Raw genomic sequence first — 22963 nt, 5'->3', positions numbered from 1 at the left:
ATTATTTTATGTTTTCTGCTATATCTCAGCCTTATGATTACCTGCACATGTTATGCATTTTATTTGTATTTTCCAGTTTCTCATGTAAATAAGTCTGCTAATGCTACAGTAGAGCACACGTTTAGTGATCTGCCTCCTCATGAACTCTCATATCGTCTTGCTATGCGTAATAATTCCTTTATCCGCATGTTACATTATTCACACCAGACCAGCAATGCCACTAATTGTTGGGTGTGTGGTCGACTCCCCCCTTTCCAGACACCGAAGGGAGTTCTGCCACTCTTTCCTTATCCATTTTCACATAACGGTTCGTGTGGAGCATGGTCCACGTTAACGTCATCCTTAACAGATATGTCTTTTCTTAACAGTACATGTTTCCCAGACAAGCAAGGTCTTCCCCACAGAACAGGGTTAGATCTAGAAAATGAAGTTTATAATTTGGGTAATTATTCTTCGAATTTCATGGTCCTGAATGTTCAGTCTGATACTACTCCAGACTTACCTGCTATGTCAGTATTACCAGTCAAAGGTGAATTATGTGTCCGAAAGAATGGTTCCGTACATGTAGGTCATAGTGATTGTACTACTATTGTCAAGTATAGTGACAGTAGGAAATCTATTTTCAAAGCTTCACGTCATTCTTATTTTGTTTGTGGTCAGACCGCATATGTTCGTCTGCCCCTTGATTGGGAGGGAACCTGTTACATTGCCTTCCTACTGCCACCAGTTTTTCTAGCCCCACCTGACTATCATAGGAATTCCCACCTAGTACATACTAGACACAAGAGAGACCTCCCGATTGTCGATTATACTGAAACTGCTCTAGAACAATACATAGATATCAATAAAGGTGTCTTCCCCTATTTAGGTACTGTTGTAAATAGTAAACTGATACGTAGATTAACGAGAACCCTTGAAGCAGTAGTGATTGAGACTACTTCTGCTCTAGGTAACTTAACCGAAGAGCAATCCTTTATGAGAATTGTCGTGCTCCAGAATCGTCTCGTCCTTGACGTCATACTGGCCGATAGGGGCGGGGCATGTAGAGTCATCGGATCTAGTTGCTGCATTTTCATTCCTAATAACGCGCCGTCTGTTTATTCAGCTATTACCAGACTCCATAAAATTGCCCATCTGTTACACCAGAATCCAGGCACCTGGACATGGTCCGGTTGGTTTTGGAATATAATTTCCGCCTGGGGATGGAAAGTATTGTCATTTCTGGGTATTGCAGTAGCGATCATATTCAGTTGCTGCCTCTGTATACAATGTGGCCCTGCGATTTGCGGCATTTGTGCTACCTCTTGTATTCCTAGTCCCAAGTCCCGTCCTAAATCCCGTTCCAAGAAAATTCGAGACGAACAAATGATACTCTATGAAATGATAGATGGTATCATGAATATTGATGTTTCCTGATGGAAACGTAGTGACAAGGAGGGAATGTGGAAAAGTAAATTTTGCCATGTTCTATGTCCCTACGTGTCCCCCATCTTATGTTATGTGTGCATGATTAATATGCATATGTATTCCCCATGTTTGATTAAAGACGCAATTACAGTTGTGTCCATCCCTAGTATGCCAGTTCCCAGTTCTCGTGAATACTACGAATATCAGGCCTATGTAAAGTTACGTTGCCATGTTTCTCAGTGTGCACGTTATTTCATTGTAAAGTCCCCGTTTCTAGGCCTCAAAAGGGCCCGGACACCAGATTCAGCTCCTGTCTCCTGAACCCTCGCTGAGGAGCGATACAGCCCCCACCTGTATCCTCGACCCTTCACTTACTTCCTGCCTCACAGTGCCCGGCTCGGCCTGGCTCTGCCTACGAGTCTGCCAAGAGTATGTTATGATTCTAGTTATCAGTCCAGCCCTCCTTCTCTGCATTCCTAAGCTACTGAACCGCATCAATAGTTTCCGTCATTGTCTAGCCTTTACGTCTCCATGTAGGAGAAATACTGTATTAATGGTCATTTAATATTCTTCATCACGCACTACATGTAGAATAATGCATGCTCCAGTCTTAGAGTCTGTTAGCCTCTCCCCTCCTGACTCTTAGTTTATATCAACATGTCCTCTAAACATTAGATACTAGATAGGATTTAGGTACATGTCGCCCTGACTCTCCAGACTTCAGTCTCTACTCCTAGCGCAGAGTTCATAGCCCCCAGCTTCTCCTAGTAACACGTCATTGTCAGTTTGCGCGCACCATTAGGTTAGAGGTCCCGGTAGCCTTAGGTAGCCCCCTCCATGTTTCCGCCCCATTTATGACATATTCTGTTACGTTTACATCACATGTCCATGTATACGCCTCTTGTTACACCCACTTTCACCCTTATCTTTTCGCGACTGCTATTGACCACACCCACTGCTCCGCCTACTGTATTCACTGTAATGCAACTGTTTTAGTATATATGCTTGTGCACTGTTATTAAATGTTACGCCGATTCCTTTTCCTTGATCCTGCCCCCGGCAGCGCTGCCATCCTGTTCCCGTGCAGGTTGTCCTGTTCCTGTCCTTATGCTGTATTAAACCTGCAAACTCCTACTACCTCGAATCTTGACTCTTATTTATTGAGCTATCTGTTATTGCTATGTCCAGTCAAACCTAGATCCGGTATTATTTATTTATATACCACAAGACTCTCTGGGCCAGTAGAGGCCGCCGACTATGGAGACCGCAAAACCTCAAAACATAGGCCCTGAGCATCAGTGCATCTGTGCGTGTGAAAGACTCTGGACACCAGGGGATGGATAGAGGGGGTGTGGACTGCAGAGTCCACGGCACGGACACAAGGAAGGTGGCAGCGAGCGCTCAAGCGCTGCGGACAAGCATGGACGTTTCAAGGCGCCAACATAGGCCATTCACTGATCATAGCGTGAAAGAGTGAGTCGTCTGCGGTCACTCAAGGGGTCTGTGGGTCGAGCTGGGATTTAAAATGCAATGATGTGTTCGTTAGCTTAAAGTATTCCCAGGGAGTCCTTTAAAACATTCAAAGGAGCATCCCGTTCACAGCGGAGAAAAAAACAATGGAGCGAGGCCCCTCCGGCGTCGAGGAAGTAGTGACTTCATAAATGATGTTTATTAATAGTCAATTTAGATTTATTGTTGGTCTTTTAAGGTGTGATGTTTTTGTCCCTTACAGCTTTTTTCAAGAGTTTCGGCTGCCCTTTGTGTGCAGTGCCCCTTTGTTCGTCTTAGAAACCATCTGAACGGGGATGACGACGTTTTACTATTTAGTTAGAAGGGTGGTAGGACAGAATCTTATGAGCAGCAAACACTGCGTGAAAAACCATTAAAGCGAAAAGTCAGCTTTTCTTATTTTATCTCATAGACCAAAAAACAACGGCGTGAGACAGTGACTATCCAGTCCAGGTTTTGTTTCTTTGTTTATGGGATTTGCAATTCCGATTAAAATGGACTTAATGAATGCAAAGCATATACCTAGGCCTGGGGAACGTGCGAGTCTTGTTTTAGCTTTAATGTTGTTCCCTGTGTTGGTTTGTCCTCTAACAGACACTGCTAGAAAGCCCCCATTTCTCTCAAGTGATGCCAAGAGTTTGGTGGGGGTTTGCGCCAGGGATATAATGTTCGTTTCTTTTTCCGTTTTATGTACCGTGAAGTCATCACGAATGTATTGGAGCATTTTACACGAGCACCAGTTACAGCATACAAGGTCACATTAATTAATCTTGTTAGCTATCCCAAGTACAATAAAATACGCAGTTCCCTACTCATATCACTCCCAGAGTCCTCAGGTTTCACATCTGCTTGCTTGAGTAGTTCATCCACTATATCTTTTCGCGATTAGCATATTAGGATTTTTACCTATTTATCCCATTTTAAATTCCGGACTACAATTCCCAGGACGCAAAGAATAAACATGGCCAATTGGAAAAGGACGGTCTGACCAGCATCCTGTCAAACTCCACACCAAGGTCACAATTCTTCACGTTCTACGCCTCTTCAGGCGTAGTATGCGCTATATAAAAACAATTTTTAAAAATGCCACACCTCTGAGCCCAGCATGGGTCCAGCTCAGATATCTGGATCAGAGATCATTTATCAGGCCCACTTGGAGTACCAAGACGAGTCCAAGTTTTGGCTTTACATTCTGAGACTTTTAGTTCCATATAGTGCATTATAACATAAAAGTGTCAGAATGCAAAGCAAAATCAGGACATGGCAAAGTTCCCCGGTTGAACTTTGGAATCGAAGAATCTCCCTGCCTGCTTTGTTCTGGCCCTTAGTTCGCTTACCCGTCCTCACATTCTCGTGAACCGTAGCTTAAGAGATTTAAAACATAGGGTGGTCGTCAAACAAGGACAATGTTTGTTCCATTTGGTATCGACGCAGTTAAGCATCAATGTGTTTTTCCTCTTCAGCAACTGATGGATGCGGACCGCACGGGTGACACCATGAGTTACCGCACTGGGTGACACCAACCCTAGTGACGCCTCTGAGTGGCTGGATAGTGAGAAAGGGGTGAGTGGAGTGAAAAAAAAGACAGCCCCTGGCTTTTTTTTCTGGGTCTCCCACCTGACTCTGGTCTGCCCATACCGCCCATGAGGTTTGTTGTCAGTCACAAGGGTACCCATTCTGTTAAACGCAATTCAACTTTAACATTCAGCTGTGAGCAGGGGGGCACCCCTCCCGTATGCGCAGCTCATTGTTTTCCGCCAGGGAAGCAGAAAATTTGTTAAAGTCCCTGCCTTACCCCCAAGGGATCATGGCATATGTAGAGTTGTTGCAGAGCCTTCCACATACACATGGATGTGGTGGGGGTTGCCGAAGAGGTGGTTCAGTGTTTATCTCCAGGCAGATCCTGCCATGCCAGTTGTTGCCTGAATGCTGATTATGCATGCCTACCTCTGTTGTATAATCAGCATGTCTTGCATACAACTGCTTCTCTCTGGCTGCCCTGCCTGATTTTGTTTTTGATGGAGCTGTCAGTGTGTTTTGTTTTTTAGGAGAAGCGTTTGCTTGACTGTGAATACGCTTGGGGCACCTCTTACAGATCATGTGATCTTAAGTGCACAACACTTTTCAGCTTCCCATTTATGCCAGTCCACGTCTTTATATTTTTGATTTGTCTTTCGTTGTCGAATGGGTGGGTGCACAGCGCAACTGTCAGCAACAGATTATAAACTATTACGTACTATTTAGATAGATTGGCTTTGGCTTCACCCAGTGAAGTGCTATTTTTATACCTCATGCAGTTGGTTGTTTTGTGCATCATTCCGCCTTCCGGTGAGTGCTTAACTGTATTGCGTTTGTTTCTATCTTAAAAGTACATAACGTCTTCACAGTTTGACATTCATTTTGTATGTATACATTTTAATCAGACACCAGTCTTTTCTTGCCTTCTGCCCCCTGATTGTGCTGCTTTTCTTGCCTTCTGCCCCCTGATTGTGCCGTTTTTCTTGCCTCTGTTCCCCTGATTGTGCCGTTTTTCTTGCCTTCTGCCCCCTGATGTGCCATTTTTCTTGCCTCTGTTCCCCTAATTGTGCAGTTTTTCGTGCCTTTTGCCCCTGATTGTGCCGCTTTTCTTGCCTTGTGTGTGTGGCTTTGTGTGTGGCTCTGTGTGGCTGTGTGTGGGTCTGTGTGTGGGGCTCTGTCTGTGTGTGTGGGGCTCTGTCTGTGTGTGTGGGGCTCTGTCTGTGTGGCTAGCTTTTTTTGTAGGTGGCTCTATGTGTGGGTGGCTCTGTGTGTGTGGCTAGCTTTTTTTGTAGGTGGCTCTATGTGTGGGTGGCTCTGTGTGTGTGTGTGGGTGGCTCGGTGTGTGTGTGTAGGTGGCTCTGTGTGTGTGTAGGTGGCTGTGTGTGTGTGTGTAGGTGGCTCTGTGTGTGTGGGTTGCTCTGTGTGTATGACTGTGTGGGTGGCTCTGTATGTGTGTGTGGGTGGCTTTGTGTGGGTGGCTCTGTGTGGGTGCAAAAGCAATAGGTCTCGCATTTGCGAGCGATTAAGCTAGTGGCATTGTAAATGACAATGCCATTTATTTATGTTTTAAAAACAAAAACATAAAGAAAAATAATGTCATGAGCAATGCTCTAACTTTAACAATGCAGAGACCATTGCATTGTAAATGCTTGTTTGTTAAGCTATATTGATTGCAGGTGCACACCTGCCAGGGTTTTCCTCCTTATTGTTAAGTTTTCACTAAGAAATTGTTGACACTCTGAATGTTGCATTACACTGAATATGTCAGACAAAGAAACACTCTAATATAGCGAGGATTATATCGCCAAGCTAATTCAGGAGCAGGGAGCATCTAATTTTCTGTTAGGTTCAGATCGCACTACTGTAGATGCCACATTGAATGAAAAGCTGCGCAAAATAGAAAGACTTGAAAAGAAATTGATCAGATCTCGTCTTCATGGACATGTCTTAACAAAATATCTCTCTTCAAACATAATACCGAAGGGCCTACAAATCAAGAACGAGCCAGCAATATTTATTGACGTACCGAAATTCAGAGAAGGTTTTAGATTTGTGGCCAATAATTGCTCCAGGCATTGGATGGTGCTAGGTGTCGAGACAGCCATCGAATACGTCAAAAGGTTGACCCAAGAAATAGCAGACCTGAAGAGGGAGATTTTGGAAGACGGAGCCCTAGCCAATGCGAAAGAAGCTCTTGAACGGGCAGAAAAGGCGCTTGCGGAATTCAACACAGTGACCCTGAATAGAAAGTTGGGCAAACTTTGCAAAAGACGTCCGTAACTACGACAAGAAGTACACATACCCATACCTAGCTGACGAATATTATCAGCAAGACGAGCAAGGTTTCTTTACCAATAGAGGAAGACAAGGACCAAGGCGATTCCACACTTTCTCGGATTCATCAGCAGGAAGTGGCTCAGAATCTGAACAGGATCGCCCATCAACAAGCAGGCAGTTCCAAGCTCCACAGCAGCAACAACATTTTTTAGATCAAGGCTACCGCCAATCCAACCAGGGCGCAGTAGCCGACCAAGGTTGGGGCCAACGGAAACAATGGAACCGAGGAAGGGGAGCTACGAGAGGAAACACAAGGGTGAGGTTTAACCAACCAGAGGGCCATGGCGAGATCTCAACTCGGAAGCAAACATAGAGATGGTAACTCGCACTTCCCCACAAAGCCTCACCGAAATGACACAGGAGAAGATCACTAACACTGAAAGGTTGAACTCCATGCTAGAAGGAGCAACAATGAGTGCTACTACAGAAGCGATTTGTACCACATCGACAATGGACAGGACTATATCCACAACGCGGACCCTCACACAACAAGAACTAGAGGTGAATGTCATGGCCGCATCTGTAACAGAACCAGCGGACATCAGGTCTAGCTCACCCCCACTAGACCGAAGCAGGCTATTGGATTACATCTTAGCCCCACCTCTGCCGTTATGTACAACCATGCAAGAAGACCTAGCAGGTGCAAATCAGGGCACAACTCTGAACTTGGATCTAGTGGATCCCATCATCAATTTGTCAAGTCATGAAATATCATCTGCAGAAAGAAGTGGTCCTTAGTAAAGGACTTTCGTTTGTCCCGACCAGTAAACCAGACTCCTTCACCACAAAGCTGGAACTACAAAGATTTTTTCGGAAAATCAGATTAAAGTACCATTTTGGCAGAAATGAATATACACCAAAAGTGACGGCAACTCCATTCAAACCACCATCTTCCTTCACTCCTGGATCATATTGTATGAGCCAACGCATTCTTGCATTTGAACAGATCGTGATGCAAGATGCATCTTTGGAAGAAAAGCAGTACATCAAGTATATCATCTCCAAAGAGGAAAAGCAGTACATCAAGTATATCATCTCCAAAGAGGAAAAGGAAGCATTGAAGGAATTGGGCCAGAACAGTTCCCTAATTGTGAAGGCAGTGGACAAAGGGGGTGCAGTTGTACAACAAAACACGACGGATTACGTCAATGAAATTGAGAGACAATTGGGAGTCAGGGAAAGTTATCAGCCGATCAGTCGGGACCCCACTACCAACATCAGAACTTTAATTGAGAAACTTGCCAGTGCTGGCGTAGAGGGATTCCTTAGCCCACCTGAAAGAGACTTCTTGATTAAAAAGGAGCTAAGGATATCAACGATATACACATTGCACAAAGTGCATAAGAGCTTGGTTAATCCGCCAGGAAGACCTATCGTGTCTGGGTGTGGTTTCGTCCTGGAGTCATTGAACCAATTCCTAGACCACTTCCTTCAGCCGATGGTACCGCTGACCAAATCATACGTCCGGGACTCAATGCACATTATCCAATTACTGGAGAATCAACCATATGATAACACCACCCAGTTCATGGTGACACTTGATGTATCTTCACTCTATACGTCGATACCACAAGCTACAGCCATAAAAATCCTCAGGGAGATACTTGAAAAACGCACTACGCCTCATTGGATACCAACGGATTTTCTGATTAACCTCCTAGAAATTGCGATGAAGAAGAACTACTTTGTCGTCAAACAGCAATTTTACTACCAATGCAAGGGCGTGGCGATGGGGGCCACCTACGCACAGAGTCTGGCAAATTTGTATATGGATAACTATGAGGAGGAGAACCTCTACACAGAAGGCAACCCATACATCAATTCAATATCAATCTGGAAAAGGTATATTGATGATGTCATGATGATTTGGTCAGGGACAGAAGCCGACCTAATCCTTTTCTTCGATTGGCTGAACAAGAGGAACAATGACATCAAGTTCACCATCTCACTTTTCAAGCAGAGAATGGCTTAATCTACTGCGATCTCTATAGGACACCTACTGAGAGAAATACTTTGCTCAAATATGACTCATATCACCCCCGGAACCTCCGCGACAACCTACCTTATGGCCAATATCTAAGAATGAGGAGGAATTGCACCAAAAGGGAGGACTACTTCAAGGAAGCGCCTACAGGAACGAGGTCACCCCCATGGCCTACTCAAACGTGCTAAGAAGAGGGCATGGTATTGCCCGAGAGAATGACTTCTGAGTCCTAAACAAAAGAAACAAGATGCCAACAGGTTAGTCTGTATTACCACCTTTCACTCCAAAAGCAATAGCACCAAGAAAACAGTGTTGAAATACTGGAACCTAGTGGCCACGGAACTAAAAATGGATGAGAGTCCTTTGTTTGCATTCAAGAGAGGACGCAACGTAAAAGACAATGTTGTCAAGGCATTCCTTGAACCACTAAAACCACTAAGCCTGCGTGATCAGCTTGGTATGCCTCCTGTCTTGGGCCATTTCAAATGCGGGACATGTAAGGCCTGTCCCTTCAACAGAGAGGGGCCCTCACTGATACATAACAATAAAACTCATAGGTTGCCTTCACTAACCAACTGCAACACTACTAACGTGATTTATTTGATCATATGTCCATGCAACAAACCGTATGTGGGACAAACCACCCAGGAGGTTAAAATGAGAATGTTACAGCACATGAGTAAGATCCGCTGTAAAGTGCAAGGTGCCCCTCTAGTGGACCATTTTATCACCCATAATCATGGACCAGAGAATATACGCTGGAGAGTCTTGGAGAAGATAAATACAAACCCGCGAGAGGGCTCCTTAACCTCTGCCCTTAACAGAAAGGAATGCAAGTGGATACATTTTCTAAACTCTGTAGCTGCTGGCCTAAATGAACATGAGGAGATATCTAAACAAATGGGCCTACTCTAAGTTGACATCATCGGGGTCCCTTTATTTATAGACACAGCACAGGTTGAGACACACATTTACATGATGCAGATCGTCACAGCTGTCATGCATTTCGTACTAACCACCAAATGTGATATCTTAATTTGTACCATGATATACACCACTGTGCCGTACTGTGTGTCCTATGTGTGCTTGAACCTTGTCCTTTCATCCGAAACTGTGGTTCCCACACATGTGAATCAATGTAAGTTTCATTTTTCTCTGTATCCGCACATATTGGCAATTATTGAATTCTTACATTGATGTTATCCTTAGTTTTCGCATACTCGTTGCTACCTTTAGAGTCCTCCCCTTAACGCTGCCTCAGTCCTGAAGTAGTTAATTTTCCTAAAACACGCAGTTTGCGTGGTACAGTCATCGCCCGACGCGGTCGCCTAGCAACAGGCGTGATGGGCGTACACACGTGTCCAAGAACTGCCTTATACCGCCTCTGCGTAGGCTCGCTTCACATCACTAACAGTCGCTTTGGACCAAGTGTTATCTGATCGTCTCTACGACGGGTTAGTTTACAAATGGGGGGGTTGCCGTACTTAATCCACATCAGTACCTATTTAGCGAGTCCGGATCGTGACGAATTTTAATGGGCACACTTTTACCGTAACGCGCCACTTAATTTATTACACCTTACCTTTCCTCTTTGAAGTCTTTTTAAAAGTTAGCGCGTTTGTTATTGAGCACCATCGCACTGAACTAGTCGGGCCCTCCAACACTTTGATCACCACTACTGACATTTAACCCATATTATCAGGCATGGCTCGAGTCACATTTACCCCATGTTATCAGGCATGGCTCGAGTCACTGCTGGGTCTACCTAACGGCACCGGACCCTCAGTGCACGTTTGTTAATGGGCAATTTCGTACTAGATTAGCCGGGGCTTTTTTAACTCCTTGATCAACACTGCTGACGACTCACCCCATGTCACTGTAAGGTCAACTTAACTCCATCGGACCTCCAGTGCATCACGGCATCCCCCAGCCACCGCCGGCTTAACGACTCAGCTTGTTCTATCACGGGTTTCACTGAATCACAAACTAGTTTCCATTCGTAACTGAAACCTAAAATAACATCCTTTCCCTACCAACAGATATGACCAGCAAATGAGAGGCAGTACATCAGGCAAATCATTATTCCTGATCCATGTGAGTACCTATTGACTCACCCCTAACTCTTGTGCAATTTCCCACTGCACGATACCCTCTCTGATACTTAGCCTTATACATTGCAGACTGTCACCGTCCGCCTCCTGTCTTGATAAAGACCCGCAGCGACCACCGACTGGGGCGCACCAGGGTCAAAACGTCGACGCTCAATTAGGTCCAGAACACTCCATGATTCCTCTACAATGCACTAGGATTCATTGGAGATTAATTAATTGTTGGCCTATCTATCACCTGTGTATATAATTGTATTTATTCATTTTCACTGTATATATACCTCAGCACTTGAGCACTTCTTTCAGCAACTGTCACTGAACTGTATCTATGTTTGATGGTCCTACCCAACAGAACCATTTGTTGGTTTAACCACTAATACCCAGGTTCTGAGGGACACAGGGTTACCCCTTTTTTGTTAAGCCTCATAAAAAATTGAAAGCAGAAAAAAAAAAATCGTTAAACTACTGTGAAATTTCAGGTATCATTTTTTGCAGCATCATTTAATCACATGCGTTGATGCACGCTACTATTTCCCCGAAATATTCATAATGGAAAATATGTGTAACCAGTTTAAATAGGATTCGGGGAAACAAAAATAAACAAGCATGGCCAACGCCAGTAGGTCTGAAATTGGTGGTCAGTTTTTTTAGTTCTCGACTGACGAAAGCATTGCATGCGCTGCTCTCGCAATGGAGAGAATCTTTTGGAATAGATTCAGCCAAATGGACAATGATGGCTGCTCTCGCCACCTGCAAAGCTAAACATACACGCGTAGGGACAAAAAAATGCACGCGCATGTGGACAGCCCAACGCCATCTTTGTGCACACGAGAGCGCATTTTGCATGCGCTTCTCTCACCATGGAGAGGACCTTTTGGAATCGATTCAGCCAAAGCTGAATGCAGGCCCGTCCAAATGGAAAAGATGGCGGCTCTCGCCATCTGCAAAGCTAAACATGCACGCGTAGGGACCAAAAATTTATGTGCAAGTGGACAGCCCAACGCCATCTTTGTGCGAGTGCATTTTCTGACCCTACGCGTGCATGGTGGAGTGCTTTCGCTTTCCCAGATAAGCTGATGGACCCGGCGGCAGTGCTTGTTGGTAGAGTGATCAGATTCTGTAATTAACTTCTTTGTCTTGGTGAGGGTATTTAATCTTCCCTTTAGCTCTGGGCAGTATTCTGCTTTGGCCCTATGTTCCCCTCTATGTTCTTTACATGTTTCCCAAAGCCCCTGTTCTAGTTCTCCCATCTCTGATCGAAGTTGAGTCACATAAGCTAAGGAAGTTAACTTCCGAAATATGTGGCTGTCTTGAAGCAGGACAAAGCAGTACTCTTGCAGCACGAGCATCAGGTCCAAAAATCCTTATAAATGCAGAGTTCTTACAGAATGCACGTCCGGGACAATGAGACTAAGAGGAGTCTTGCTCAAAATTCTGTAATTTGAAGACCCATGTAAGACACTGAACAAGTCTATCCCGCTCCTAAAACAATAAAACATTTGTACAAGGACCACAACCCATAATACGTTATAGCTCTACAGAGGCCCTGGACAAGCCTGCCAATCAGACGCAAACTCCACTTGCATTCACAGTGTATTCCCTAGGGCTTTCTTTCCATTTAACTTTCAATCGTCCTCCCGGCCGAGTCGGGTTAGAATGTGCCGCGGATAGGTTTCGGCTCACCCAACAATTCGGTTATCTGTCATCTGTGACTAATCCAGCCCATTGTTCCTCCTCCAGACTCACAATCGCGTGCGCAGATTGGAAACCTGACACACGTTGATTTTGTCACCGTTTTTCAGTCACCCCTCCCTTCCCCGTGCTTTGGAGCAGCCATTGAATGTTTGCTGAGCATTTAGGTAAATGAATAAACATGAACCAAATTAGCCACCCGTGTCAAACGGGTACAGGAAATATGCACAGGAACTAAAAGTGACCCCCATTAGTGAATCGGAAAGCTACAAATGCGGGCTATGTTTGCAAATTGTACCATACACTGCACCGATCCGAGCTTGCTGCTGGTGATGTTTGTCTTAATATCAGGGAAACCAATAGCTAAACCGGTCCAGCAGGTCATAAACCAGACCTGCCGGATGAGCTGGTCGGAAACTGCCTGATTGTACTTGAAGCCAGTCCGACCCGGTTAGCCATACAGTTTGTTCTAATTGAGTTTCACATGAGACGTGCAAAATATACACCACAGAATTAAGAAAAGATCTATTGAATTTTAAGCAACATATTTGTATATGATTCCCGGTGTGACCTGATGCATATACATTCCTCTAAACCTCTTTAGAGTAAAAGGGATAAATGATACACTCCACAATAGATGATCTAAATCTTTGTGTAAGACAGGACAAATACTCTTTTTTCACTTATCTTATATTTTGTGATCTCTTTTCTTGATGGCACAGCACCCCGAGCACCCTGCACTCTTATCTCACAGATCTTGGGAGTCAGAAACCCACCCTTGCTGTTCCTTAAAATACAAATATTTATTACTGCCCCAACCTATAACGGCTGTTCTAACACTATAATATCTTCCAGGCCCCAGGAGAAGTCAGTGCTTTTTCTTTGTTAACTAGCACTGTCTTGTCCATTGTTTTGTACTTCATGCTTACATTTTGTGATATTACATAATAATGCTCACCTACCTCGACTCCACAGCCCATCTCTGCTTCTCCAAATTGACCACCCAATTATTTGCTCATACCCTTGGTTTGTATACCCCATGTTCCAGGCAGGGGGGCAGAAGCAGCTCACAAGTGCAACTGCGGCTGAGATATCAAGTCTGGCATATGCAGGACATAATCCAAAAATTGGTGGTCTTTCCGGTGCATGCAAGTATTTACACTCTAAATAGGGTAGACAAGACATCCATACTGGATAAGGGACATTTTGTCTTGTTGTGTCACCCAGAAAGCTGCAACAATATGTGACTGACTAGCAATGATGCAGTATTTCTGCTCCAAAGTGATTGAAATACCGACTTAAAAAGGGAAAAATCAATGCTGTTGACGAGCGAAAATTTACAGCACCCACGTTGCTAAATAGCGCCCTGTTTCGTTGGGATGAGTGCTGAAACCAGGGGTGCCACATTAAAAGCGGGGTGGGCCGGCCTCTCTTTCATTTGCCTCATCATGACTTCCATACAGTTGTCACGTAATTTATGGCAAGCTTGCAGGTTGTCAAAGACTGTCACGGCCGCAACGTCGCCGTGCACACCGCTGACACAAACACGCCGGTGTAAAGGCAATGTATTGTTTCATAATGCCGGAGGAGGAGAGGCGCATAAAGTCACAGATTGCAGAATCTTCAGTTAAGTTAAAGTTTAGACAATAGGGGAGTGATTCTGTTGAGGGATTATGAGGAAGGAATCAAAACGAATAAATGTAAACAAAATACCTCTGAAACCATAAATCAGACTGTTACTTTTGCCTCATTATTCCTTTTTATTAACTATGGGCCTTAAGTAATTTCTCATATCTTTTTTTATCTACTTTTCGGTTCCTTAACCCAATATATTTTTAACATACCCTTAGAATGGCATTGCAATGGTAACAATAATTACATTACTTACATATGTACAATACAGACAGTGAAAAAAAAGACGCAACATTTTTAAACATATACAGAGATGTACTTTTTTTTTTTACGTTTTTGTCCTACACATTTCTAATTATTGTTGGTACCTTTCCTGTTAGGTCCTCAACTGAAACTTTACTTGAGGTCCTGTAGAGGTCAGAAACAATTTTGTATACTCAATTTTGTGGACTCGAAGACTAGAATTTAAGTTCTCAAAATGTTCTCTATTGAGTGTATTTTGTGTCCATATTAACTCTGAACTTCTCAATTATAGAATGCCAACGCATGTCGACCTTCGTTTTGATTGCTTCCTCTGAATCCCCCAACAGAATCACTCCCCTATTATCTAAACTTAAACTTTCAGAGGAATTTTGTTTACATTTATTCAGTTAAGTTAAAGCCATTTGCTTTGCTATACAATACCATTAGCAAAGCAAATTGCTTCCACTTAATTAAAGACGAGACCTATTGCATTTTTAATGCTTGTAAGTTTTGTCAATGCGTGAATTTTTTTGGCATGGTTTTTGTAAAACCTCATTGGTGTGAGAGCTGCTGGGCCCTCGCCATTATAACAAACATTGACAAAAGCAAAAATAGTTTTTTAATTCTCAAAAAGCACACAATGCCACAGTAGTTACTGGCACTGAGCAAAACAACTTTGTGTGCCGATATGCTCCTTGTGAAAAAGCAGAATGTTGTCACTCACAGTGAAGCCAACAGATAGAGAGAGACTGAATTTTTATAAACGCAAACAGTAATGGTCAAAGCCAGACCAAATTAGTGGCCCAATTATGAAAGAAAGTCTTAAAAGTGCACCCAAGGTATATGTCCTTGCATTAAGTGTAGCTATACAGCTTTCCAGGATTTCTAAGAATTTATAGAATTTGGACGAGAAAATATTTGTGAACTGCATGAGCAAATGTGCATGTGCAGATTTGCTCATGCGAAAATCTTAGTGTTTTGCAAGTTCACTTTCCCGCCAACTCTGGAAGAAGGTTTCGTCTGCCATTGTCGGGAGTACATTTGCAATATTTCTCAATATGGGAAAAGATTAGAGAAGAGTTGTTGAAAACCCTTATAACATGCACATTAGTAGGTTTGCAGAGGTTCAAAAGGGCATTCTAACCCTGGAACTACTGCTTACCACTACCTTCAGCCCCAGTATGTAGATCTGCCGAAACATTGCAATGTAGGGGGAATGCAAGTATTCAAACACTACAACGGTATGAGCCCTAGCATAATCAAAGAGGCTGTATCAGAGCTCTTATATAATGAGATTGCTGACATAATTTTTTGCCGCTCTACATGGCACCAAAGGGAGAAGTGGATTTTGTTACAGGACAAGTAGATTTATGAAGCAACCAGCCCATGGACAAGTAGATATTTTATTAAATTCCACACCCCTGAAAGAACCTTCAATGCTTGTCAACTACAGACCAATCTCCCTGCTACTGTTCCAGGTCAAAGTCTTAGAGAAAATCATCAACAGACATCTCACTTAGTACCTCAACAATCACCAACTCCTCAACACCTCTCAGTCTGACTTCAACAGAACAGAGGAGACATGGTGGATATCATCCTCCTGCACCTCTATGCAGTATTTGACATATTCTCCCACAACATCCTCATCCAATGCCTATACAACATCAGAATTCAAGAACACACGCTCTAGTGTATCTGGTTCTTCCTGACAGGAAGGACCCCGTAAGTCAGACTGGCACTGTACAAGTTGAACGCCTGTGCCCTCATCTGCAAAGTTTCGCAAGGATCCTCCTTGAGCCCGTATCTCTTCAACTTATACATGCTCCCTCTAGCCAGCATCCTCCACTCTCACATCAACATCCTCTCTTACGCTGACAATACGCAACTCATTCTCTCCCTCAAAGACAACACGCCCAATACAGGGTTCAAGTTCACTACCTGTATGCCTGAAATCACCCACTGGATGAAGAACAAGGACCGGATTACAATTTTGATGGAAGGGTTACTCTGTCACAACGGTGACGGATATCCCGTCCACCAAAATATAAATCCCATTATATCCTATGGGATTTATATTTTGGCGGACGGGATATCCGTCACCGTTATGACAGAGTAACCTGTCCGCCAAGATCATAATCAGGCCCCAACTGTCTAAAACTGAACACCGAAAGTGAGAAAAACAGCATAAGGCAAAGTAAGGAGAGTGATGAGAAGAGAAGCTTGATGCAAAATGAAGGAGTGTGATGAGAAGAGCAGTGTGACGCACAAGGAAGGAGAGTGAGGAGAAGAGCAGCATGAGGCACAAAGACGGAGAGTGAGGAGGGGAAGAGTAGCAAGAGGCACAATGAAGGAGAGCGAGGAGAAAACAGTTGGACGCATTCTAAACACCAGAGGTATTTTACTACTATATAAAGCCCATACTTTCTGAATAAACACATCTTAGTTGTAGGTATCTTCCACTGAGCTTTCATATCAGCTGATACGCTTGACTAACAAATAGTCATTCATTCTCATGGTTCATTTCGTACTGCAAAAATGTATAAGCTCATTGTGGCCAACAGCCCTTTTCAAGCTTCCAAACTTGACAAAACATGCATCACTGAGATGGTAATAACACCTATTATTTACAGTGCTAAGCAACACAGGCATTTGCAATGCAATAAGTCTTGCATTTACGAGTGTTTAAGCTATTGCCATTGTAAATGGCAATGCCTTTTATTTATCTCTTTTGATAATTAACATATACATAAAAGACATTGTCATTACAATTACAATAGGTCAAACTCTTGTAAATGCAAGACCTATTGATTTTCAAAGAAGCAGCAGCCATTGCCCAGGACTGCTTGGAAAGTGAAAGCGAGCTTGGCACTCTGAATGTTGCAGGAAAGCATGTGGTGCCTGCAACTGGAGAAACTCATTAAAGAAAATAATGCTTACAGACTAAATAAGAGATCCCGTGTATCAACATAAATAAAAGGGCCAGACCTCCTCGCAGGTTACAAATGAAGACAAGGTGGTACTAAGGAGGGACTATCAAGCCTATTAACAAGTCAGGAGATAGCATTTAGAATAGACAATGACACAAGATAATGACAAATATGGGCAGGGCTTCAAGTCTGTACTCGAATACAGCATGCCTTGCAGGCACCGCATGCGCTGCCCAGACTCGACCTAAATAAGACTGGAGTGGAATAACGGGTGCTGCGGAAAAATAGCCACAAACGTGCTGTGAATACCTCAACATTCATATGTGTGTATTATCTGAGTGTATAAATTAGGTCCGGAAAGAGGAATGTAGCTTTTCATATGAAGTTCAAATTCCAAAGGTGTAAACCAAAGAATAAATGTTCTTAAATGTACTGCACTGCTTACAGGTACCATGTATTATTGCTAATGGCCCAGGATTAGGGTGCTTTATACCCAGGACCGTCATAGTGTTACTACTGATTTGTTACTCTTGTAAAAGAAGACTGTATTTATGAATTTGTCAAGCATGTTTTCTATTCCACAAGTATTTAAAATAGGAAAAACTATGGAGTAAAATTGTAGTTTTACGTGTCAAGTACAGCGATGAAACAAAGCAAAAAAAGGGGGTATAAAAGAACTACATCCTAAAAAGGCATTTTTATGGCAGGGTCCCTATAGGCAGTCACCAGTTTTGGAAGTACAGGCTTGACACACTAGATGTCTGCGGTTCTAGAAGCAGTGTCATAAATCCAATGAATTCCAAGTGCAGGGCATTTGTGTATATGTGACCTGAAGGAAGGTGAATTTGGTAGTTGCACAAGAACAGGGGATATGGTAAATCATTTACCAAAGCTAAAGGAAGACAAGGGCAGTAATTCCACTGATGAAAATGAGACAGTTAAGAATTTAGAGGCTCGTACAAGGTGGCAACAGTTCGGTGGTTACAGTCAGGGGTTCGCAAGATGCTAGTATAATGTTAATAGATTCAATAGTCCACCTGTCAAGCGTTATACAGGTGCAGCACTGTCACATGAGGTTTTGGGGTATTGCAGCCAAACCCCTGCACAAGCTCCTTACCCGAGACCCTGCTCCTCCACCCGGCCCAAGGCTGCATCCTTCAGCAGGCGAATACACAGAACAGCACCAGGCAGAGCAGCGCACAACCCTGTGATGGACACATGTCCCGACTCATGCAGCAGAGCGGACTAAGCACTTGGGGCAGGGCAATAGCAGCACATCCTCCCACAGTCGGTGCAGCTGCTGAACCGACTCTACACCCACTGCTCCGTTGAGTCCACTCCAGTGTAAGCCACAAGCAGCACATGCTGCAGGCCCAGCGTGTTGGGAAGTATCAAGGTAGCAGATAGAAACTGCTACATACAGCGTGATTCATGGTTGTGGCCATCTTGTACTACTTCAAATATAAGAATATGACCTGCAAACTTTGCTAAACCCCCAAGCATTTGTCCCAAAATAGAAATATCAATGTTGAAGAGCATGCATTATTATTACAACAAAGATACAGATGCATTTTACCCTATTAATTGCAGCGCCATGCAATATGTAAAACAAGCAACGTTTATGAAACGGCAATATTGATTAATAAGTCAAAATAATATTTATTAAGTAAATATTTCTTTTGCCTCAGCTCTAACTATTGCAATTTAAATTTGTCAATGGAAAATCCAACCCCTACCGCACGAAGACCGCCATGAAGTAATCGCCCATATTGCAGCACTGACTGTGAGAACACGGAGGCGTGATTTATTAAACACCCTATAGGAGAACAACGCATCTGTTCTCTGCAGTCTACATCTCTCACTGAGAGGGAGACTAATGTATTCCTGCTGCACAAAAAGTATGCACACACAATGAAGGGGGGGGGGAATGGGAGCTACTGGGAAGACTTAGTGAGGGTGGAAGGGCGCAAAGAGAATCATGGAGGAAGGAGCTGGTGAGAAACAAGGGGGGGGCAGAAAGAATAGTGGGTAGAATGGGGGGTAAGAGAAAGGGCAGAATGTGGATATACATGGACTGGAAGAGGTGGATGAATATCAGCAGTGCCGTGGCGTGCAAGGAGAAAAGAGCCCAAGAAGCAGGATGGAAGAGGAGGCAGCTGCAGGAGTGCCCCGCTGGTTAAAAAAAAAGCAGTTGCGGGAGAGTCAGTCAGGAGAAAGTAATTTAAGAAATTAGTGCTCACATACTGTAATTAAAACATCCAGCGTACCAACACATGTAAAGGCAGTCCTCACGGGAAGTAACAATGGGAGAAAATGAGGTGCTAAGGAGGGACTACTAAGCCTGTTGACTAATCAACAGGCACCATTTATAAAGGACAATAACAGGAACCGATGGAAAAGTTGGGCACAAAATGGGTGGAGCTTAAAGCCCATATCTGAATACTGCATGTCTCTAAGAGACACCGCAAGAGCTGCCTAGGTGAGACCTAAAAAGGAGAACAAAAACCATATCCTCTACACACTGCCCCCGCTGCGAGAACTGTTCCTTGCGCAGCAAGAGTAACCAAGGTCTTAATACTAGCAAGGAAAATGGCCCCAAACACTCATTTCTGCTAGTAAAACAGCCATAATGGTGATGCGGTGGCCCCTCATACAACTGCCCTAGTGCCAGTGCACCTGCTATACTAATGGAAGTGATGGCCCTTTAAATAAATAGTAATAATGAGCCTGCATTTCTCACTACCTTCCTCAGACCATCGCTCTGAGGAAGCTGCTTCTGTCCATTTGTAAACTAAAAAATGAACCCCAAATAGCACCCCTTCTTCCTGGTAATCTCTTTGAGACAGTTCATGGATGTCGCCCCTTTCTACTTTATCCACTGCTATTACTCTGGGGATCTAGGTGTACAGATGATATGGGCTCTGCATATGAATATGAGCTTGCTAGCCTCCTCCATGCCCCCTCCTCGATTTGCCTGAAAGAATATCTGCATGTAGAGGATGAAGCAAACAGGGATTATGGAAGCCAAAGTGACTATCCTTTTTTAATGTTATTAAAACAGTGCCGTTACTTTTTGTTACAATCTACCACCCCTAAATAGCTAATAGGGACCTTGAGGTGCCTCTTGGTAAAAGTTTAGGTGGGTTGGTGTGAGTTTTTATGCAGAGAAGTAGACAGAGGCATCAATGTAAAGAAGAAACAGGCCTTTCAAAATGTAAAGGCTGCTTGCCACCAAGTATAGGCTTGAATTTATTGAGTCACTTGAAGGATCATTGTGGCAAAGATGTATTCTTTTTGAGAGGTAATGGAAAGGTGTGTTTAGGAAAGTGGCATTAAAACAGGCTTATAAAAACCTTTGTACTAGTTACAGTCTGATTACATAATACTAAACTGTATCCTTTGAAAGGACTTGTTTTATCTTAAATGCTAAATCATTTGGTGAAAGCCTATCTTATATTGTGTGCAATACAATTATAAAATGACTTTACTATTCACAAGGCTTTCTGTCACAGGCTGGGACTTTATAGCAGTGTATATACACACCACTATTCCAGACGATGCCGTCCAAGAATCATTACTTCCACGCTCCAGTGGTCTCTAACATAAAACAGTGTATTTCCCACTAATTAGTTTAATTGGCATTTATTTTTCCATTTAATAATTATATGTTACTTTAAATGCAGTTAGCTGAAGGTGAAAAAACAACAAAATACTTACAGAATGTTTTACTCTTTTTAGTAGTGTCTTTTATCATTCCCAGCACAAGGCTCAGGATCACAGGTGGCATACCTTTTTAATGCACTTCAACTGTGAAGACAGCCAGGAAGCGTGACAAATAAACAAAAGGTATGCTTCCAGGGCATCTTCATTTATAATTAAAAATTAGTGAGGCATGTTCCCCCTAAACCACCCCTGGGAAACAGAGCCACAGACCCCCAGGTGGGAGTGCCATAAGGTTTGAACACCTCTGCTCTCGAAAGACACATATTTTATGAAGAATGAAGGAAGGAGGGCAGATGTACTTATACTGTTTCATGTCCCTAAGACAGTTGTATAGATCTGGATGTGTATGGTGATGCAGTCAATACCCTTAGGGGATTAATGGCAGGGCTGGCCACCCAGACTCCACATATGCTGTAGGGCAGTAGTACAGGAACTAGATTGGGCCTCCATAATGACAAACCCTGCTTTGAACCATCTAATTCCTGGCAACTGGCATATGTCAAACTTGAGATTCCAGGTCCAATAATGAATGGCATTAAGGAGTGCTATGAAGCATAGTAAAGTTGAAAGGTGTGCTGGGAGCGCGCGCGTCCGCTGTAAGGCAGCAACCCCTAATAACTTTGCCAAAGCTTGCTCTTTCTTGCCTTTAACGAATCCTTGAAACCCAGAGGAAGAGCACCTGGATGGCACTTTGCATGAGCGCTCGCTGGGGTGACTGCTGCTTCGCTAAGGCATGTTCTTTTATCCCGTGCTAGATGTATGTCATGTTGCAGCTGGGGCGAGATAGTATCTAGCTGCTGACTCAGGGTGCACACCTCTTTCTGCAACATCTCCCGACGATCCATGGGGAAGGCGCCCACGTCCTGCAGCACTTCTTCCACATTAATGTTGAGTTGCTCGGCCTTGGCGTAGTAGGTGAGCCACACGGAGTCCAGGCCGTCCCTCCGGGGCCTGATTTCGCAGAGGTACTTGTGCAGCCCGTCGCGCTTCTTGCCCTGGGCCCGCCGGTGCTCCACCAGCAGGGTCCCCAGGTGGTGGAAGAGGCAGTCCAGGTGTCCCTGCTGCTCATCCACCCAGCCCCGGACCAGGTAGTATTGCTCGTGCCAGAGGTAGGGCGGCATGCATCTCCGCAGGCAGTGGGTCATGCACTCGGGCACCGGCTGCCAATGGGTCATCAAGCGGTTCAAGCCCCGCTGCATGTCCAGCGCCGTTTTCACCAGCAGGTGCACGTGCGTCATGAAGAGCACCGTCTTGACGTCTTCCTGGAGAGTGCCCATCCCGCCTCTGAGGCAGAGGCCGCCGCCGCCGTCGGTCGGGGGACTCGCTCTCGGTTGGTCACACCTAGCCCGCCGGTCCCACTTGAAAACAAACAGCAGACCCATGCGCCGGCCTTCGTCACCAGGAAGGAGCGCGGCCGCAGGGCAAAGGCGCATCGTGCGCCGCACGCCACGCTGCCGTGCGTCGCACGTCAGGCAGCGGCCGCGTGCCGCCCGAGGACGAGGCCTCGCGAGCAACCACCGCGTGCCGCCCTTGAAAACAAACAGCACACCCATGCGCCGGCTTTCGTCACCAGGAAGGAGCGCGGCCGCAGGGCAAGGGCGCACGCATCGCGCGCCGCACGCCACGCCGCACGCCGCCGTGCGTCGCAACGTCAGGCGAGCCGCCGCGTGCCGCCCCCGAGCACGAGGCCCCCTGGAGAGCAACCGGAAGCTGGGCGAAGGAAGGAGCGCCAACTGTCTGACCCGAAGCAGGAAACAAAAAATAAAAATAAAAAATGCAAAACAGGTTTAATTTCCTCATTAGGTTGCACTGGACTGAGGTAAATGTTCAGTTCTTCACAAATTCTCGACGTAGCTGCCACCGTTTCAGATTGCCAATGTCCT

General features: G+C 44.4%; 1 protein-coding gene across 2 annotated transcripts in view; it reads right to left on the bottom strand.

Annotated features, from left to right (window-relative positions):
• The window catches only part of LOC144767792 (uncharacterized), an 834271-nt gene extending 811631 nt beyond the window's left edge, over positions 1–22640 (bottom strand). For both annotated transcript variants that reach the window (XM_078651172.1, XM_078651173.1), the window contains exon 1: positions 21760–22640. In XM_078651172.1, the coding sequence (XP_078507298.1) occupies positions 21760–22633 (874 nt within the window). In that variant the 5' untranslated portion in view covers positions 22634–22640. The remainder of the gene's footprint in view (positions 1–21759) is intronic.
• Between the last annotated feature and the right edge of the window lie 323 nt (positions 22641–22963).

This window comes from Lissotriton helveticus, chromosome 7 (assembly GCF_964261635.1).
Source record: "Lissotriton helveticus chromosome 7, aLisHel1.1, whole genome shotgun sequence".
NCBI classification, from domain to species: Eukaryota; Metazoa; Chordata; class Amphibia; order Caudata; family Salamandridae; genus Lissotriton; species Lissotriton helveticus.
This window is presented reverse-complemented; position numbering and strand designations above follow the sequence as displayed.